The following is a 19,654-nucleotide window of genomic DNA, read 5'->3' as shown; positions in this document are numbered from 1 at the left end:
AGTATGCAAATCAGTAGTACAAGAAAGTTGCCATATCTCTCTCTCTCTCTCTCTCTCTCTCTCTCGGTCATTAGCGTTTTTGAAATACATAAGGCAATTCACTGTAATTTGCATATTTCATATAGCTTGTACTACTAATTTGCATACTTTCGAGGTGCTTGAATTATACTGGCTATATAAAACCTGTATCCGAGTCATTTGAGGCCAAAACAAAGTCTGTACATACATTTTAGTTGCATTATATGCAAATATTGAGAAATAATAATAATAATATCCTGGATTTATATAGCGCCTAATGTTGTGAAACCTCTAAGCGCTGTACATAAACTAATACGAAAAAAGGGAATTCCAACCATGCCAAAACGAAGGCGTGATTTTGGGAATTACAAAGCGGTCCTATGCTGACTATAGGAAACATGTATCTAGAGTTATTTGAGTCCGAAACAAAGTCTCTACAGACATTTTAGTCGCATTATGTATGCAAACATTGATAAATGGGGTCGAGGGTCAATTGTTGTATTTCCGGTCATTCTTAAATTAAATAAATATAAATATGTACATTCTGAACAAGTTATTGAAAAAATCAACTCTCTAGCCTTAGTGGTTTTCGATATATAGGAACCCGTAATTTCACCCTCTAATTTGCATATTTCATGTAACTAATTGCAAAACAAAGTCTCTACAGACATTTTAGTTTCATTATATATGCAATATTGAGAAATGGGGTCGAGGGTCAATGTCATACTTCCGGTCAATTTTTTGTAAAATGTTTGATTGGAGCAAATAGAAATATGTACATTCTGAATACGGCTGTGAAAAATTCAGCTCTCTAGCATTAGTGGTTTTCGAGATATAGGACAACTGTAATTTTTTCCCCTTATTTGCAAATTTTATTTAAATTGTACTACTAATTTGCATACTTTCGAGGTGTGTGACAAAGGTGTGATTTTGGGAATTACAAAGTGATCCTATGCTGGCTATTTAGGAACCTATGTCTGGGTCATTTGAGGACAAAATAAAGTCTCTACAGACATTTTAGTCACTTTTTTTTTTTTTTTTTTTTTTTTTTTTGTACTGTAAATGATAACTTGTGTAATAGTATAAATAGTTTTGTAGTAAGTAATGGCCTTGTGAAAAACACCAATATGGTGATTCAAGTGTTGCATCCGTTTTTAAATAAAGTTGTTATTATTATTATTATTGTATATGCAAACATTGAGAAATGGGGTCGAAGGTCAAATGTTGTACTTCGGTCATTTTTTCGTAAAATGTTTCATTAGAGTAAATATAAATATATACATTTTGAATAGATCAGTGAAAAAATCAACTCTCTCGGACTAGTAGTTTTTGAGATGGTAACCCTGTAATTTCACCCTAATTTGCATATTTAAGCTAATTTGCATATTATCGGGATGAGTGACAGAGGTGTGATGCTCAAATGTTGATCTCCTCATTATATATGACCTGCATTTAAAAAAGAAAAATCTCTGTTTGCAATTTGTTTCACTTTGGGCTGTTTTTTTTGCTAGATTGACTAGCCTATAGGCCTCCATGGTGTTTCTATTACATGCATATTAACTTGTAAGTGTTTGTATGCGTGGAAATGATTGTTCTGCACACTAGGATGTGAAGGTTCATGGAAAATGTCTTTTGATTTTGAATTTATAATCAATCTTAGAATTGCATAAAGTTGTGCATAGTTATAGCTAAGCGATTGTATTTGAATAAAAGGCAGGTGCACAATTACATATATATATATATAAATCAAAGAGCTGCATAGGCAGGATATATAGAAAAAAATCAAGATCAAATAAGTTAAAAACTGCCTCAATATAAGTTTATTTTTACGACATGTTTAGGGCATAGCCCATCATCGGGTGAAGAGAATTGTAACAAAGGATAACATATAGGTATTTGGGGTACAAAGCAGAAATGATTGCTTATAAAGCAGGAAATAATTTAAAACAAAGACAAAAGCTTCAAGTGTGAATAATTGTTAATATGTGAATGTCTCTGGCAAAATTAATGTTTAAAAGATCTAAATTGTACATTTATGCCGGTAGGGGCAATAGTGCCAAGCTTTACAATTATTCTTTCTTCTATAATTCTACGAGATGTCTCAGAACCATTACATACCTTAACACCAGAAATTGTAATATCCGAAAGGGAATGCTCATTATTACAAAAATGGGTGGCTACAGGTAATTTCTGCTTTGTACCCCAAAGCTTTTGGAGACGTGCCTTTATAACTTACTATGCCCTTTGATTGGCTGATTTGTTTTATTATGTAATTTTGTGACTTATATATGTTCTCCTTTGTTACAATTCTCTTCACCTGATGATGGGCTATGTCCGAAACATGTCGTATATATATATATATATATATATATATATATATATATATATATAAATCCAAAGGCAAATTACTGAAAAAATGACAATGCTGTGGGTATCAGTGGCTGGATGTCAATGGAGATACAAAAAAAAAAGCGAAAAGCTAAATCAAAACGATAAAGTAAAACAGCCAGAAAAGTTAGCAGAGCTTTCGGGCAACACTAGCCCTTCATCAGTGCAAGTGAAGGAATTTGGATAATGTCATAGTATAAGTGCTGCTTGTGTGAACAGGAATACAACAAATACAACAAAAGGAGACAGGGTGGAGTCTGAATAAGAGTAGAAAACAAGGAAGGTAGCTTGGTAGAGATACAGTATAAACAATATATATATAAGGTATGTATATCTTATATAATATAATTTACAGGCATAGAAGAATATACACCTGTCAGCTGTACAAAAATACAGCTTAGTACATTTTACAGAACTTGCACACAAAAAAAGATTGAAGGAAAGAGGAAGAGAAAAGCGATCCTATCAATAACAATAGGCGATTTACATAGTTCGAATCACCTACTGTAATAATGCAAAATCTTTCTGAAGCTAGGACACTGCCAAAACTGAATTGGGAAAAAAGATCTTACTTTTTTTTAGGTTGAATAAATCTTTAATATGACAGGGAGGACATTTATCACACCATTCAAACCAGCTGAGAATTGAGCATTCCATCACCTTCTTTCAACACATTCTATCACACAGCATTCTAAAGTTTTTACAATTATTGGTTAAAAAATGGTTTAATGACTTGAGACTGGTCAACCTTTGTACATGTATACCTGTAAAGAACAAAACCTACGGAAATACTAATATTCACCTGCCTCATATTCTGATATGTTGTTGACAGGTTGTGCCTTTTTTTCATGAAATACTTTATAAAACATTTTTAATAACAAAACTGTTGCCAACTATTTGAAATTTACATTGGTATAGATAGGATTGATCGATCTGTTGATAAAATCTGGGATATTCAATTACTGGAACGCTTCCAATTAATTGATCACATGTATAAAATTGAATGTGCATAAATGGGATCTCTGGCAATTTTATTTATCATCGATCTAGATACTTACGCCCGTATTCTTAAACCGGACTTTAGTCGTAGTTCGAGCTAAAACTAAAAAAATGACGTCATTTTAATTCATAAACCGAACTTCAACTAAATCGCCGACTAATTCAGGCCAACCTCGACTAAATCGAGACGGATTTTGATTAATTTTTTTAGTCCTGGAGGGGGCAGGCTAAATGGTCGACTAAATGGTTTTTAAACGATGTTTATGAAAAACGTAACAGCCATTGAGTTGTTATTATTGGCCAGATATTGAAGAATGAAATATCTATTTTTATATTAGCTTAATTAAATATACATTGGTATATGTTATAATAATGAAAATCATCTTTATTTACAACTGTATACAAATTACATAATTTTCTTCGCGCAAGTCCGACTTCAACTACGTCACGCCATAGCGACAATGGCAGATGCGGAAATTCACCACGCGATGGAATGTTTAGGGGGCCTAGCGCTTTCTTGTCACGCTATGAAGTACGTGGTTCGTCGCGATCATACTTTGTTGGGGGCCTAGAAAATATAAAAGTTACCGTACCGCCATGGTTCCTAAATATATTTTGAAGATTTTGTTTGTTGTTAATCAAAAGTACTTCACTGTTAAATTAATACTGATCTTGTTCTAATAATTAACGATTAAAATTATTTTTCATGTATAGTCCTGATGCGTAAAAAGTGTTGTAAGAAAATGTAAAGTGATATCAATGCGCAAAATTTCGTCTGCTCCTCAAATACTCTCTTGTCATTGGCCAATGTATAGCCTTTGTTACCCAGACGTGTGCAACTCGACTAAAAGCTCGACTTCATTAAGTCGAACTGCAAACTTCGACTACTTCGTTTTTGAATCGAATTTGAAGTAATAGCTCGAACTACGACTTTTTCAAGTCGAACTTCGAACTACGACTAAAGTCCGGTTTAAGAATACGGGCGTTAATCATGTGTGGTGAGATAGTTTCCACTGACCGTAATTGCTCAACATAACATTCAGTTTAGTGGACTCAGTGTTTCTTTCATATGTTTTTTATGTGTACTTGAATACATTTGTAAGAATAAGGAGATAGAACATGTGATTAGTAAGTGCATCCAGAAATATAAATCATTCCTAATTGTTAGAAATAATATTAATTGATATAAAATAGCAGATATAAATCAAATACTTTTAGTTAATTGAGCTAATCAATGACCTTGAGCTATAGTATGAGATGGCACTAGGTAAAAGTCATCTCCCAATAAATGTGTAGGCTATTACCAGTTAAATCAGACTATCATTAAATGTGCCATGTTCACTATTAGTATTGATACACCTAACGCAGCCTAATTAATATTAATGAACTTACAGTCAATTAAAGGGTATCATCAATGATGTTTCAATTTGGTTTTATTTTCAACTACAAACATATAGCTATCCTATTGACCTACCGGTAAATATGATGACCCTTGCAGCATACAGCATTCTACTGCAGGGAGCTTTTTTAGAAACATCGATTTAAAATTTACTTACTTACTCATTTACTTTTGAAAGTATTGTTTAGAAATATTTTCAATTTTTTTTCTCGAACAAAAAAACAACAAGAAAGGGTTAATTTGAAATTACGATATAATTTCTTGCACAATTTAAACACAAAATAACGTGGAATGTAGTAGGCAGAAAAGGGGAAGCTCTGCAACTTTCATCATAACCACCTATCCACATGACGGAAAGGCCTAATGTTGTCATCAAATTTCTTGTTTAAAACTTAAATCATTTTATTCTTTTAGGCCTAGGCCTATATTTATAACATTTTATTTATAAATGTATACATTAGATTTTAGGCCTATCAAACTTTGGTTTATTAAATAGCCCTACTGAAAATACCTTGCACAGTTTGAAATTTTCTGCGCAATTTGAATTTCATATTTTCATTCAAATTGCACAAGAAAATTTTTGCGCAATTTGAAATAGTGCGGGCATTATTTATTTTTTTGTGTTATATTATACACATTGATAATTTTGTACAGTTACTTTATAGATAATATAAACATAAAATATTTCTTACAAAAAACGCCACTCGACTTTTGACTTAATAGTTTAATTATTGTTCTTCAGAAATAATTATTTACTAGCAGTAACCCTTTTTCTGCTTTAATATGTGGTTATATACTTTGCATGGGCGAGTATAATAAAAACGCATTCTAATAAAAGTACTGTACTTTGACAAATTATTAAAATAAAAACAACTATTATTATTATACTACTGTATTTACGGCACGGCCATTGATTTGTTATACACATATCCCTTCACTTTAAAATATATGTAGGCTAAACAATGAAAGCAATAGTGGATATGGAACTTTAGACTTTATTGTTCAAACTTAAAGATGCTAAAGAAAAATTGTGCTGTGTGAATTAGATGATGCGCGCGCAAACACTAACGAAACTATAAAATGCCAAACTATATTATTTTGGGGTTTTTTTTCGTCCGTATTAATTATTTGATACATACAGATAAAATAAAAAAGTTTAACATAAATTGATTAAAAATACATTGCTGCGGAAACATGAATTGTTAAGTTGTTTTCATGTTCAACAATATATAAAACCATTTGGAATCGTTTTGTTTGTGTGTGTTCATTTTTATTCATTTAAATTTTATTTTTATTTCAATGGTTTTGATATTTGTTAGCTATTTTCTACTTCTGTAATTAAATTGTGGTCTATTGCAGTAACCTGTGCTCTGCACGGTCTTGTCTGCCTTAATAATAATTTTCATGGAATGATTAAGTATAAAAGCGCAATACTCAGGATATGGGATATATGAAGTATGTCAATCAGTCGGCAGATTAAAACATTTTAATGATACAATATGAATATGAAATAAGTTATAGAATAATAAAACTACAGCTGCTTACGGACACAAAAAGTGTTCGAAATTAAATGTTGCGCTCTATTTTTTTTTTTGATGTTGATATTTTGTGGAAACACGACACCCATTTGGATTCGTTTTATTTGTGTGTGTGTGTGTGTGTGTTTTTAGTTCATTTACATTTTTTTTTCATGGTTTTTTATATTTTGCACTTTTTTTTGTGGGAGTTTCGTATCTTTTTTGCTAGTTTTGTAATTATACATTGTGGTCTAGTTTTGATTTTTAGCTTTAACCGGCGATACTTAATTATTACATATGTCGCGGATTGAACTTGAACGTACTAAGCATTGATATCTATGGCCACATCGTTTTACTCACTGAGCCAAACCGTGATTTACGGTCATTCTGTTCAAAGAATAGGTGTAATTAATTAAAACTTCAACGACGCGATCATTCGATGCGGTTGACTACTGTTATTTTAGCGGCCCAGCATGGTATTTGTAGATCCGGCCATGGCGGTACACAACAGAGGAGGCTACGTAGTTTATACAATGACGTAACATGGTCGCTGAGACATCAAATTACTGCTATTTTTTGCCCTTTTTTAGTGTTTATCCTTACAATTCAAGAAAGTGACATAGCCTATCGTGTGCGGCCCATCAATAAACATCAGTGTGCCAAATGTGAGCATGTAACGTTCAGTGGTTTTGGAGGAGATACGTAAAATATGCGAATAATTTAGTAGCATTATAGATTATCAATTAATTAAGGACTTGCACTGATGAAGGGCTAGTGTTGCCCGAAAGCTCTGCTAACTTTTCTGGCTGTTTTACTTATCGTCTTGATTTAGCTTTTCGCTTTTTTTGTGTCTCCATTGAGATCCAGCCACAGCATTTTAATTTTTTCAGTAATTTGCCTTTGGATTTAGATTATCAATTATTTATATTTTTATATCAGTAGTAGTACTACTACTAGTGAACATTTTGTGTAATTATATTCATAAACTATAATAATTATTTATTATCAATTATTTATATTTTTATATCAGTAGTAGTACTAGTACTACTAGTAAACATTTTGTGTAATTATATTCATAAACTATAATAATTATTTATTATCAATTATTTATATTTTTATATCAGTAGTAGTACTAATACTAGTGAACATTTTGTGTAATTATATTCATAAACTATAATAATTATTTATTATCAATTATTTATATTTTTATATCAGTACACTACTAGTAAGCATTTTGTGTAATTATATTCATAAACTATAATAATTATTTATTATCAATTATTTATATTTTTATATCAGTAGTACTATACTAGTAAGCATTTTGTGTAATTATATTCATAAACTAAACTATCGTAATGACAATGTACATATTCCAGGGTAGGGGAATTACTCCAAGCTTGTAGTGACCACATACTATTGCCTACTACTAGGGATAACATTATTCATTGCCTGTTAATATTTTGTATCAATATCATAATATAGAAAGAATTATGGAAATCTGACTTGTAGTTTTCGAAATATAGAGTCTAAAATATCACTGAAAATAATTGTCCAGTGCACTCTTCTGCCATTATTCTGCATTCTTAAATTAAACCATTGCAAAATCTATGCCAAAGTTTATTAACTATACATTATAATGGTCACTGTGGGAATTTAAAAATATGTACTTTTTTAACATATTATTCAGGACACTTTCACCTTTCTGTCCAAAAGTGTGCCAGTAGTCAGTATGTTTGCCAAGCACATCTAGTAAATAAATGCTTGAAATAATTGAGGGAAATAAAAGTGTGTTAGTCAAGTTTTCATTAAGTCAATAATGAAGGAATTGCACATATTAATTGATACAGTACATGTTTTGTATTCTGGTCTAAACTATTAACAAAAGACTTTCTCGGGATTTGTGTTGGCTGCATCAGTTGAAATTGATGGTTTTAAGCTACATTCACACTTTCGAAGTTTTGCAGAGATACAAAAAACTCTCCTCTCCATTGAAGATTATGTTTGACGTATTTTATTATATATATTAAAGCTTTCTTTTTTCCAGTCAAATTTGTTTAGTTAGTTTGACCAAAAATGTGTGGTGTAACAGAAACATTACATATACAATTTTACAAAATTGGTATTCTCTTATTTTAATTGAAAGCACAGTATTTGGGGATTTCCATGTTCCTAGTTTTTGGATAGTTTTTTTTGTAATGACACATGTTACTAATTTGAAAAGAAAAAAAAATTAGTATTAAATTGCAAAGGCACTATGTATGGAAGGCAATCGCCGCCAAAATTACAAAAGTAAAACAAACAAGTACTTTCACAAACGAACGAACTAATGCAAAAAAAAACAACGTACTTTCACAAACGAACAACATACTTTTACGTGAACAACATATTTTTTACAAACGGACAACATACATTGATAAACGCTTTACCAAACAATGTAGATTGCCGAATAAACTAAGGACTCATCCATTTTTTAAGTCAAAGTGAGCAGCCTCTGTGTCTTGGATCTATTTAGTATACAGTATTATTACTCCCTCTAACTAACTGACTCTATATATACCATACTGCTCAGATACAGATACGTGTGTTGTTATGGCGACGGTCTTGGTAGGCATTCCCATAATATTAGTACGTGATGGCCAACCATGGACCCAATTCAAGTGTCTACGACCAGAACTTACAGAGATACATACATGCTCTGTGTAGTGGGTCAAAGTTTAGAAATGGCATTTCCGGTCATTTTTGACTAAAATGCCCCATTAGACTGAATATAAATATATACCTTTTGATCAATTTGAGACCAAAATTACCTTGCTGTGACCAGTGGTTGTCGAGATTTAAGGACCTATTGGTTTTTGGTATTATAACCTTTCACCCTGACCTTTTCACCTTTCGCCACATTTTCAAAATGTGTAAAATGATTGTTTGACCATCCTAAACCAATTTCTGAAGTCAAATTCTCTGGACCTCAAAGTGCATATGAAAGTTGATCTAGCTACTAGAGTATTAATCATGAGTATCAATTTTCACTCTGAGGAGCTATACCATATTTAAATTTAATGGAATGATGAAAATAAGTGAGCCAAGTTATTCACGCTTTTGAACATGATGACGTCATCACAATTTTTTAAATGGTAAATCATGCGAAAAATAATTGATTGACCTAGACAATATAAAAAAATGGGGGGAATGGAATACGGATAAGTGGAAATGTGCTCTATTAAATGTGATCAGCTATGACGAAAGAGACAAAAATCCTTTATTTTATATTCGAGTGGCCATACGATGACGTCACGTCATGTCCGGTTAGCCATATTGATGCATGATCCGATATCAATGTAATGAAAATAAATGTAGCGACTGTTTAAAAAAAGGCATCATTTTGATTTTCAAAAACGCGCGCAAATTGTTCAATTCGACATGCTCGTATGATGCGTATAAGTTGAAATTGTTTAAAAGTTGGTAAAATTACTAGAAAAGGCTGGAAAAAAAATGTTTTGTTATCGCGCACGTAAAAATTTGCACACACATGGAAATTTTAACATTTTAAACGCGTAGAAAGTTGATTAGAATTTGATTTTTTTGCATTTTTTAATTTTAAACATGCATGCGCGCATAATTTTGTGTGCAACACGCCATTTTTACTCCATAGAAATTTTACCCTTAATATGAATTATCATTTTCTTACGTTTCAATAACAAATGCCTTTTGGTTCTGAATTTAAGATAAATTTTTAAAAATCATATAACCATGCGTATGTTACAGCACCGAAAACCTTATTACGACATCTTCTGATATAGGTCAATCTTCTGATAAAGTTATACAGTGTTATGTTGAGAAAATTAGATACACGCACAACAAAATTCATGGAAAGAAAGAAGAATAAGAAAAAAAAAAGATCCTGACAATAACTAAGGGGTTATCCGCCAAGTAATAATAATAATAATTTATTAGGAAATGACACCTTTGCATCGGTGGCACACAGAAGTGGTGCATCCAATTTAACATAATACATCAAAACAATACATTATATGGCAAAAATATAAAAGAAAAATCATTATCAACATGGTAATACAGGTACTGTATTAAATTGTCCTACAGTATCATAGGTTTGAGTTGATAATTTAAAAAGGTATATAAAAATAAACATAAAATATAGTAAAGAGTTTACATTACAAACCATTGTGTTTCAACATCAGGTACTGAGGACCTATAGTTGTTATCACAGGTGTATAATATTTACAAATCATATATAAAAGCAACAATACAAAGAAAAACAATCTATATATTGGGAGATTTAAGTTCTGACCGTTTCTCCCATGCAGCTCTTGTGTATTGTTTACAAAACAAAACAAAAAAGGTCTCAGATTCTTTACAAATTGCGATAGAATCTCCACCTAAAATATACTGTAATTTATCATCAGCACTTGCTGTTGTGTAATGATTCCATGTGTCATAATCATTACAGAGCACAAGATTATTTTGTAGAATGGATAATTCTTTCATTCTAATATTATATGCTTTACAGTTTAATAAAAAATGTTTAATGTCTTCAATTTCACCATTCCCACATAAAGTACAAAGACCGGACACATCATTGGACCATTTATAAGTTTTACAATCTAAAGGTAGAGTGTTAGATCTTAATTTAAATTTCAGACTTGTCTCATAAAAATTTGTTTTATCAAGTAAATATTTTTCTAAATTAGGGAAAGGTTTCAATTTTGAGTATAAATTTAATGAGGTTTTTGCATTATATTATTTGACCACTCGGATTTATATGATTCTGACACACATCGCTCGACATTAAGTGCAGATAACCAATAAAGTTCATATGTCTGAAGCGATATGCGCTCTATTGAATGTGACGAACTGTGTCGAACAAGATAAAAATCCAATTTTTAAAATTCAGATGGCCATATTGTGATGTCATAACATACTTATGATCTAAATTTTACATGAATTCATATCTACAACTCATTGCGCTTTATAGTAAGTATAGGGGGTGACCAGCCATCCTATAATCGATTCAAAAAAGGCATATTTTTACACAAATTTGCATAAAATTAACCATTTTCCGGCACACTATTTTTGAAGTTTGACGTGTATGTGTGTTATTATTTTACATTCATAATTTATAAAAAAAATTAAAGGAACTTATCATAAAAGGTATACAGAAGAAAAATCTCAAGTGCAAAAACGGTCTTTCTAAGCTGCGTACGAGCTAATTACGCAAAAGCGCGTTTTTTTAATGTGAAATGCTTAAATTGAATGAAACGTGAAATAAAATGAAACATGTAGAAATTGATTTTGAGCATTTTAACCTTTCTAAGCGCGCATACTCGCAAAAATACTATTGTTCACAATTTTGCTGATGATACAGAAAGATGACCCTTGACATGAAGCATACGTGTGTCAATTAAAAAATATCTATTGGTTTTTAATTCATAGTCAATCTAAGAATTTCAGGAAATCGCGCGTAGTTACGCTACGCGACCATATTTTCATTAAACCAAAGTCTGTTTCACAACTACATATATACGTGCATCTGCTGGCCAAGGTACAACATAACTGCTACCGCCGTTTTTTAGATCTGCTGCGGACAAAAAATAACAATAACAATAGATTAATTATATAAAGAAAAAAAAGAAACAGGACCATTACAAGGAGGTATCCGCTGAGTGCGGATAACTAATAAGATAGAAAAAAAAAAACATCCTGACAATGAAAAAGGGTTATCCGCCAAATGTGGATAACCAATAAAGAAAAAAAATAGAAACAAGACGATTACAAATAATAACTAAAAAGGAATCAAATTGTATGTTGAAATTACTACTAGAATGTTGAAATGTGCTTTTTTTGGTTTATGTTTTCTGTGAAAATGGATCTGTACATAATCTAATTCAGTTTAATTGAGTGCATGGTCTTTCTTGGCCAACCAACTATCATATTATTGTGTTTACAGCAGACTTATTTTGTGCTGATTGAATTTCCAGCACAGTAAATTTTGTTTCCAATTCAAATTATTGGACTTGGTCTGGAATATTAATCAGAACAGTTGGTAATTTAAATAGACAGACAAGAATTACCAATAATTTCTTTTCCTTAATATGCACTACGAAGAATGATAGAAATAATTTGTTTTTATCAACTTAACAGCAATTTATCTATCAATTACAAGAAATAGCAAGACAAACAATCTATATTTTTATTATTTTATTTACTTCTCTTTAATTAACATATTGTGTGTTCGGAGAATGCAAGTACTTTTTCTGGGAATATAAGATAAAAATACTGTATTATAGGCTTGAATACATTTTCCTATATTAAAATATTAGGTAATTTATAATAAAATCTTATAAAACCGTTATATTTTCTAGGTAATGAAAATTTTATTATAATATACTTAATCTTTCCGCATACATGGAGACCAATATATTGTATTTAGAATAACAAGGTCAATTTACATACATCATACAGTGTGCACATTTTATTTATAGCATAAATTGTAAAAACATTTGGAAAATTCACAGTAATATGTAAAACAAACATAATTCATAGAAAATCTAATGTTTATCACATTCAAGTGTTCCAATGATATGTGACCTAATTTTGGTAAATCTTGATGATAAAATTGAAATATACTACAATTGAAATCACATACACCCCTCAACAATGTTTGACAAGAAGAGATTCTCAGATATAGTTCAAACCAGTAATTTGCTTTTAGTATAGTTATCTCCATTCATTACTCTAGTATCCCGATATTTTCTGGTTCAGCCATTCCAAATGGTTTTGGTATCTTTCTTAGAGTTCTTGGTTCAGCCCTTAAAGTGATGATGGTGATTTTGATATACTGATTCTGTTTGTTTTTTTAAACTTATACAGTCAACTCTCCCAAAACCGACCGCCCAGAAAACCAGTTTTCACGCTAAACCGGCCGTTTGTGAAAGTCTCAAAAAATTGCCTATTCTTCCTGTACAAAAATCCATTCCAAAAACAGACTGAATATCGACCAAATTATTCAGTCAAGAACAATAGAATTACCTTATAAACCGAACGCCCAGTTAAAATAAACGATGTATTGAACTTAACTTTACCGAAAATAACAACACCGATGACTCAATTAACACCTATCAATCAGAAAACAAAGCCATTCAGTTCGTTAGCATTACCGTATGTCCGACTCTGATCTGACCTTCCACCCTGGATCGTGTGTGACACGCTGAAAGCACCGAAAGCTTTGATTTGGGCGTTGTTTTTTTTACTGTTTTAATAAAAGAAACAAAAACGGTCTTGCTTTTATTTGTTGGTTGTTTAATAAATGGCATCTTTTTTTATCTTGTGTCTTTGTGTATTTTTTTCAATTCAATTCTTTTTATAAAAATCGTGTCTCATTGCAAACTTTCATCATTATCATTATGGCAACCAAATGGAAACGAACCGAAATTGATGTAGCGACTAAACTTAGATTAATTAATGATGTAGAAAGCGGTATGAAACGAATTGACGTAGCAAAGAAATATGGTGTGGGAAAGACAAAATTTAAAGCAAAAGACAAATGGAAATCGAAAATGGAGGAGAACACAGGCGCAAAATTCCAAGTTGTGAAAATCAGATTCAATGATTTAAATCAGTTAATGTTGGTGTGGTTTAAGACGACCAGAGATAAGAACATTCCTATTAGCGGGCCATTGATAAAAGCAAAGGCTACTCAATTTGCAGAGCAATTGAACATAACTAACTTTGGAGCATCTGATGGATGGTTGACAAAATGGAAAAAACGAAATGAGATCAAGCAAGTGACGGTTTTTGGTGAACGTGGAGATGTAGACCAGAACGTTGTGATTGAATGGAAGAGTAAAATCGCTGATTTATGTGTTGGCTCCTGAAGATATCTTCAATTGTGATGAAACAGGCCTCTATTTCAGAGCACTACCAGATCGAACACTTGCCGAAAAGCAGGACGATGTTACCGGAGTAATGAATTCAAAAGAGTGGATTACAGTAATGTTTACATGCAGCATGACTGGTGAAAAGGTAAGCTAAAGATTTATCTCTTTATTTTTCTTAAATTCTCTCCTGTTTTTTCCACATTCATCCAAGGAGGAATCAGTTTAAAACTAATTCATAGTTTAAAACTAATTCATCCTTGTTGCCACAATTCTTAAATCCTTTAAGTGTCGTCTTTAGGTCGGGACCACGTTATCTTCATTAATTTTCAGCATCATGATCATGAATTAACTTAACGATTGTCTTAATTTTGTAATTTGTCTTAAATCATGACCATCACAATCTTTGTCAATTTTCACCATCATAATTATGTTTGCAATTAAATTTACCAAGCATGTCTTAGATCATGACCGTTTTATCCTCTTCATTCATTTCAAGCATGATGTTATTTTTAAACATTTTCTTTCGTCATTTGTAATCATTTTTATCGTCATCAGTTTTTTGGATGTTAATTGACTTTCGCCACGATGTTCTTATTTTCATCATCATGGTTACCTCATAGTCATGATCATTGTTGCAGTCATCATCATGGCGCAAATGTCACCATAATTATTTGTGGGTTTTTTTTATTTCAGCTTAAACCTATGGTAATTAACCGAGCTGAAAACCCATGATGTTTTAAGAACATCAAGAAAGACCAACTGCCCGTCGTATGGAAGGCGAATCGCAAAGCATGGATGACTGGAGCCTTTTTTGATGACTACCTTAACGACCTCAATCGCCAGATGAAGTTCCAACGCAGACACATACTCTTGTTCCTGGACAACGCATCCTCCCATTTCGACAGAGATAAATCGCATGTGAAACTAGCATTTCTGCCAACAAACACCACGTCAGTGCTACAGCCGCTAGACCAAGGCATTATTAAAGCTTTCAAGACCCGCTACAGAGCCAAACTGATGAGGAGTGTACTCGCCAAAATTGATGTAGCTGAATCGGCTTCAGATGTTACCAAACAAATCAACGTCCTCGATGGTGTTAATTGGACTGCAGCCGCATGGCGAGAAACTAAGGCGACAACCATCACCAAGTGCTTCAACCGTTGGGCTTCAACATCTTGGTTGATTCAACTTTAGATAATGCAGATGATGTAATGGATGCAGAAGTCCACGATTTGGTTGGGCAGATAGACAGCGATGTTGATGCTGATACATATGTGGCCATCGACGATGCGCTCCCAGTGGAAGAGGTGGGAGATTAGTGGGAGATCGATCTAGAAAGTTATGGTGGGGCATCCCGGAAGTGATGTCAGACGAGATTGAGGAGGTCGAACACGTTGAAAGTAATGATTCTGACGATGGTAGACATCTGTCTTTACACAGATATGCTTTGTATGTTAGGTAAAATTAAGAATTGTATTTGGGCGATAGGGGGGATCAAATTATGGAAAGGCAGGTATAGGATCTTACACAAAGTATGGAAAAGGAAATTGTACGTAGGCGTAGGGACGCAAAGCAATCTAATCTGGACAGCTGGTTTGCTGTTAGATAGGTTTAAAATGTTAATGTGTATGTCTTTTAAAGTAAAAATTATATTGTATTAAACTGTTTAATTTTAATTAGGCGAAAATGTTAATGAGTAGTTTAAGTAAAAATGTCATTTTTAATGTAAATTATAATAAAGGTTGTAAAGTTTCTTAATTTCAATTCAGGTCAATTCATGTAATCAATTCATTTTATATTCGTTTCTTTTGTGTTTAATATTTTTCTGAAATAAGTTTTGTTAAAATTCTCTTATCGTCGTTCGCCGCCAAGGTACGTAGAAAGAACTGGGCAATTAGATTTTCATTTATCGTTTTCTATTGGTTGATACATGATTAGGGAGGCGTGGCCTATGCATCTCTACACAGAAAAATGTCGTCGTGCGTGTGACCTGTGTGTGGTGGATGTGACCCAAAAAACCAAATGTATTGATAATAAGAGCCTTGTTGAGTCAACATACATCATATACTGAATACTTTCTAGCTAGGCCTAGTTAGAGGGGGCCTAGCCTAATTCTCAACCCAATGTGAGGTGTATAAGGTATGTAAACAAACACTCTCTATAAACCGTACCGTCCAAAAAACCGGTCAAAGTGGTCAGTCCGGAGGGTGGTCGGAATTGGGAGAGTTGACTGTATAATATATCATTGATTTAAGCCATAAGCACTTTCTGGTAGTACACCACACCATTTTCAGTACTCATTTGGACTTTTTTTTCTGCTGATTTCACCTTTATCTGACCCCACTAAATGTAGTTCAATGAGGTGGCAGCAAGATATTGTTTTACATCAAATTCAAAGTGTCAAAAGAAAACTGTCCATAATTGAATTTGATTGCTTTATCAAGAACATCAATCATATTTAGTTTATTATTGAAAAAGCAGGTTAAACATTTACATTGAGGGCTCACTATCTGGGGCGGATCCAGAGGGGGGGGTCCACGGGGTCCGGACCCCCCCCCCCCCTAAATTTTAAGGGTGCCTTTTTTTTAGAGGTTCAATATTTTATTCGTGTGACATATTTGTGTGTATATTAGTATGTACAGAGTAGGCTACACTAACCCCAAAAATTAAAACAGAAATTTATCACAATGAGCGCGATGTTAAGTTACGGCGGCCGATCAAAGAGCATTGTGAGAGGTGGTGACGCGTGATGATCTCTACTTAAACTTCTAAAAATAGATCGTTTCACATACTACAGAGGGCGCATGTAAACTTTTTACGATTCAACTCCGCGTACGTTACCATGCGCGCTATGTCATTGACGCGATTATTTGTCCATTGGTAAACACATTTTTATGTATTATTATTCTGAAAATAATTGAACTGTAAACATAATTCTTTTGAGTATTTGTTTATTTACATATCATTCCATCAGATCAACTATTTTTTATTTCCATTACATCCAACCAAACATGTAAAAAATGTAGTTAAAATATCGTACTATCTAGCGCACTATCTGGCGCGTACGACCATACGCGGTAGATTGTTTACTCAAAAATCATCGAACGGGTCCTTACACTATTCAACCTTGTTTTTGTAGTTGAGCCTCTCATGACCTGGGATTTGTTTGTCTTCCTACGCCAAGATAATATAGTTCTACAAGCCATGTGCTTTTTTCTCTGAGAAATATTTATTATAAGTGCCAAAAAAATGTTTTTTTCTCAATATGAAGCCTTTATTATTCAAATCTTTTAAAGAAAAATCACACATACCATAAAGAAGGTTCATTTATTTCATTTTTGAAACAATATTTGTGAAAATTACGTGAGGCTCAACTACAAAACCACCATTTTGTGATATGATGTCATCGTAAGCCAATCAAAGCTGAGCTTTCCCGCGATCGGCAGAGCTCACGGTTGAATGATTTTGGATTCTGGCTATTTGATTGGTGGACACGAATCACCCACAGCGGAATGTTTTCTCTCGCGTGTACCAAGAAGTCACGTGATCTCTCTGTACTGAACGGTACTACACAAATTTAGAGCAATGAATTTGTACGAATTCCATTAAATAAACAACTCTATATATTTTATAAACATTTAATAACATATTTTATTGATATTTCCAATGTTAATATATAAAAGAAATTACTATAAAACGTAATTATAATTATGTAATTATTTTAGCGAAAAATGGCGCAATTTGTTTACAACGTTCGTGGCTATAAAGCGTGGTTCCCACTAGCGACGCAACACAAGGACGTAACGCAACGCAAGTGAATTGACCAATCACAAGCGATGGCTTATTCGCTTGTGATTGCTAACTGTATATAACTTCGCTTGTCATTGGTTAAAACGCTTGCGTTGCGTTTACGTCTTTGCGTTACGTTTACGTCTTTGCGTTACGTTCTAGTGGGAACCAAGCTTTAACGATCATTTTCGGCAATGTTTTAGACCCTATATTTCGAAAACTACAAGTCAGATTTTCGTAATTCTTTCTTTATTGGAATATTGAAACAAAATACCAACAGATAATTTTTAAATTGGTTGAAAAATAACAACTTTTAATTTTGCATCGTTATCCCTGCTAATAAAGTGTTATTTCCGGCAAACTAGAAAGGTGCCATTTATCATGGATTTTGCGTGCGAGAGTGCCATTTCCGGCCATCTAAGTGTGTCCTGTAACAAAATTGGCTTCGCCACAACCCCCACCATGGCGGGGCTGTGGCTCAAATACTCAATATCTGATGTGCCCTTTTTATTGGCGGACCCCCCCCCCCCCCTCTCAAAAATGTCTGGATCCGCCCCAGACTATACAGATTGTATTTATACTTGATCGCATTCTACTGTACTGCTGTCTGTGTAGGCTGTCCTATCCATATAGGAAATCATAAAGTTCATATTTTTAAAAGAAAAAAGTTTGCTTTGAAACTTTTATATTATATTAATTCTTTCAATCTTTTGTGATTGTTTAATTACCTTCCTCTAGGAGGTTATATTTTTCTTGAGATTTTTGTGTGAGTTAAATGATAAACGATAAACTTTATTTAACAAACGATTTTGTATCAGTGGCACACGTTTATAATATAAATCCAAAGGCAAATAACTGAAAAAATGACAATGCTGTGGGTATCAGTGGCTGGATCCCAATGGAGATACAAAAAAAAAGCAAAAAGCTAAATCAAAACGATAAAGTAAAACAGCCAGAAAAGTTAGCAGAGCTTACGGGCAACACTAGCCCTTCATCAGTGCAAGCAAGTGAAGGAATTTCTATATTTAATATATATATATATATATATATATATATATATATATATATATATATATATATATATTATTGAATTAGATAAATGGTAAAATAAAGGTTCGTAGATAATATGGTGGGCGGTAAATATTTATATATAGTATATAGTGAGCAGGATAAAAACGTCAAAACTAAATAAAAACTATAAGACGCCACTTTATCACAATTCTTTATCTTTTTACTCCTGGCGGAAGTTGCAACTCTCCGATTGCTCTTGTTTTGCTCTGTGTATGTTACAGTATTGAGATTTTCATGTTTTTCTATCCTTTTCTATATTTGTATAATTTGTGTAGGACTGAAATATTGTCTGCATCAGTACAGAGTATATGTATTTGTTTTTTTTTAGATATGTTCCTATATCTGAAACTATTGACCTTATAAATGTCGCTTTTCAACAACAAATAAAATCAGACAGTGCTGAGAGACAAACGTAAGTTTACTTATTTTTTATAGTTAATATACACTGGAGATGTGTATGTATACAAATGTTCGAGCATTTGGAGTATGTACAATTAAACATGCAATTAATGTGCCATAAGGTGTATTTGCGTTTAATAGCCTTTCTCAAAGCAAATTTTATATATAATCACCTACTGTAC

General features: G+C 32.6%; 2 protein-coding genes across 4 annotated transcripts in view; both read left to right on the top strand.

The window, feature by feature from the left end:
* LOC140052382 (asparagine synthetase domain-containing protein 1-like) overlaps positions 1 to 19,654 on the top strand; it is a 260,219-nt gene that overhangs the window by 213,689 nt on the left and 26,876 nt on the right. The window lies entirely within an intron of this gene.
* The window catches only part of LOC140052381 (asparagine synthetase domain-containing protein 1-like), a 143,559-nt gene that overhangs the window by 115,541 nt on the left and 8,364 nt on the right, over positions 1 to 19,654 (top strand). For all 3 annotated transcript variants that reach the window (XR_011845622.1, XM_072097971.1, XM_072097970.1), the window contains one exon: positions 19,402 to 19,485. Coding sequence is in view for 2 of the 3 variants with exons in the window: in XM_072097971.1 (XP_071954072.1) it covers positions 19,402 to 19,485 (84 nt within the window). In the remaining variant the exon portion in view is untranslated. The remainder of the gene's footprint in view (positions 1 to 19,401; positions 19,486 to 19,654) is intronic.

Source organism: Antedon mediterranea, chromosome 6, assembly GCF_964355755.1.
Source record: "Antedon mediterranea chromosome 6, ecAntMedi1.1, whole genome shotgun sequence".
NCBI lineage: Eukaryota > Metazoa > Echinodermata > Crinoidea > Comatulida > Antedonidae > Antedon > Antedon mediterranea.
Note: the sequence above shows the minus strand (reverse complement) of the source record. Positions and strands in the feature narration are given on the sequence as shown.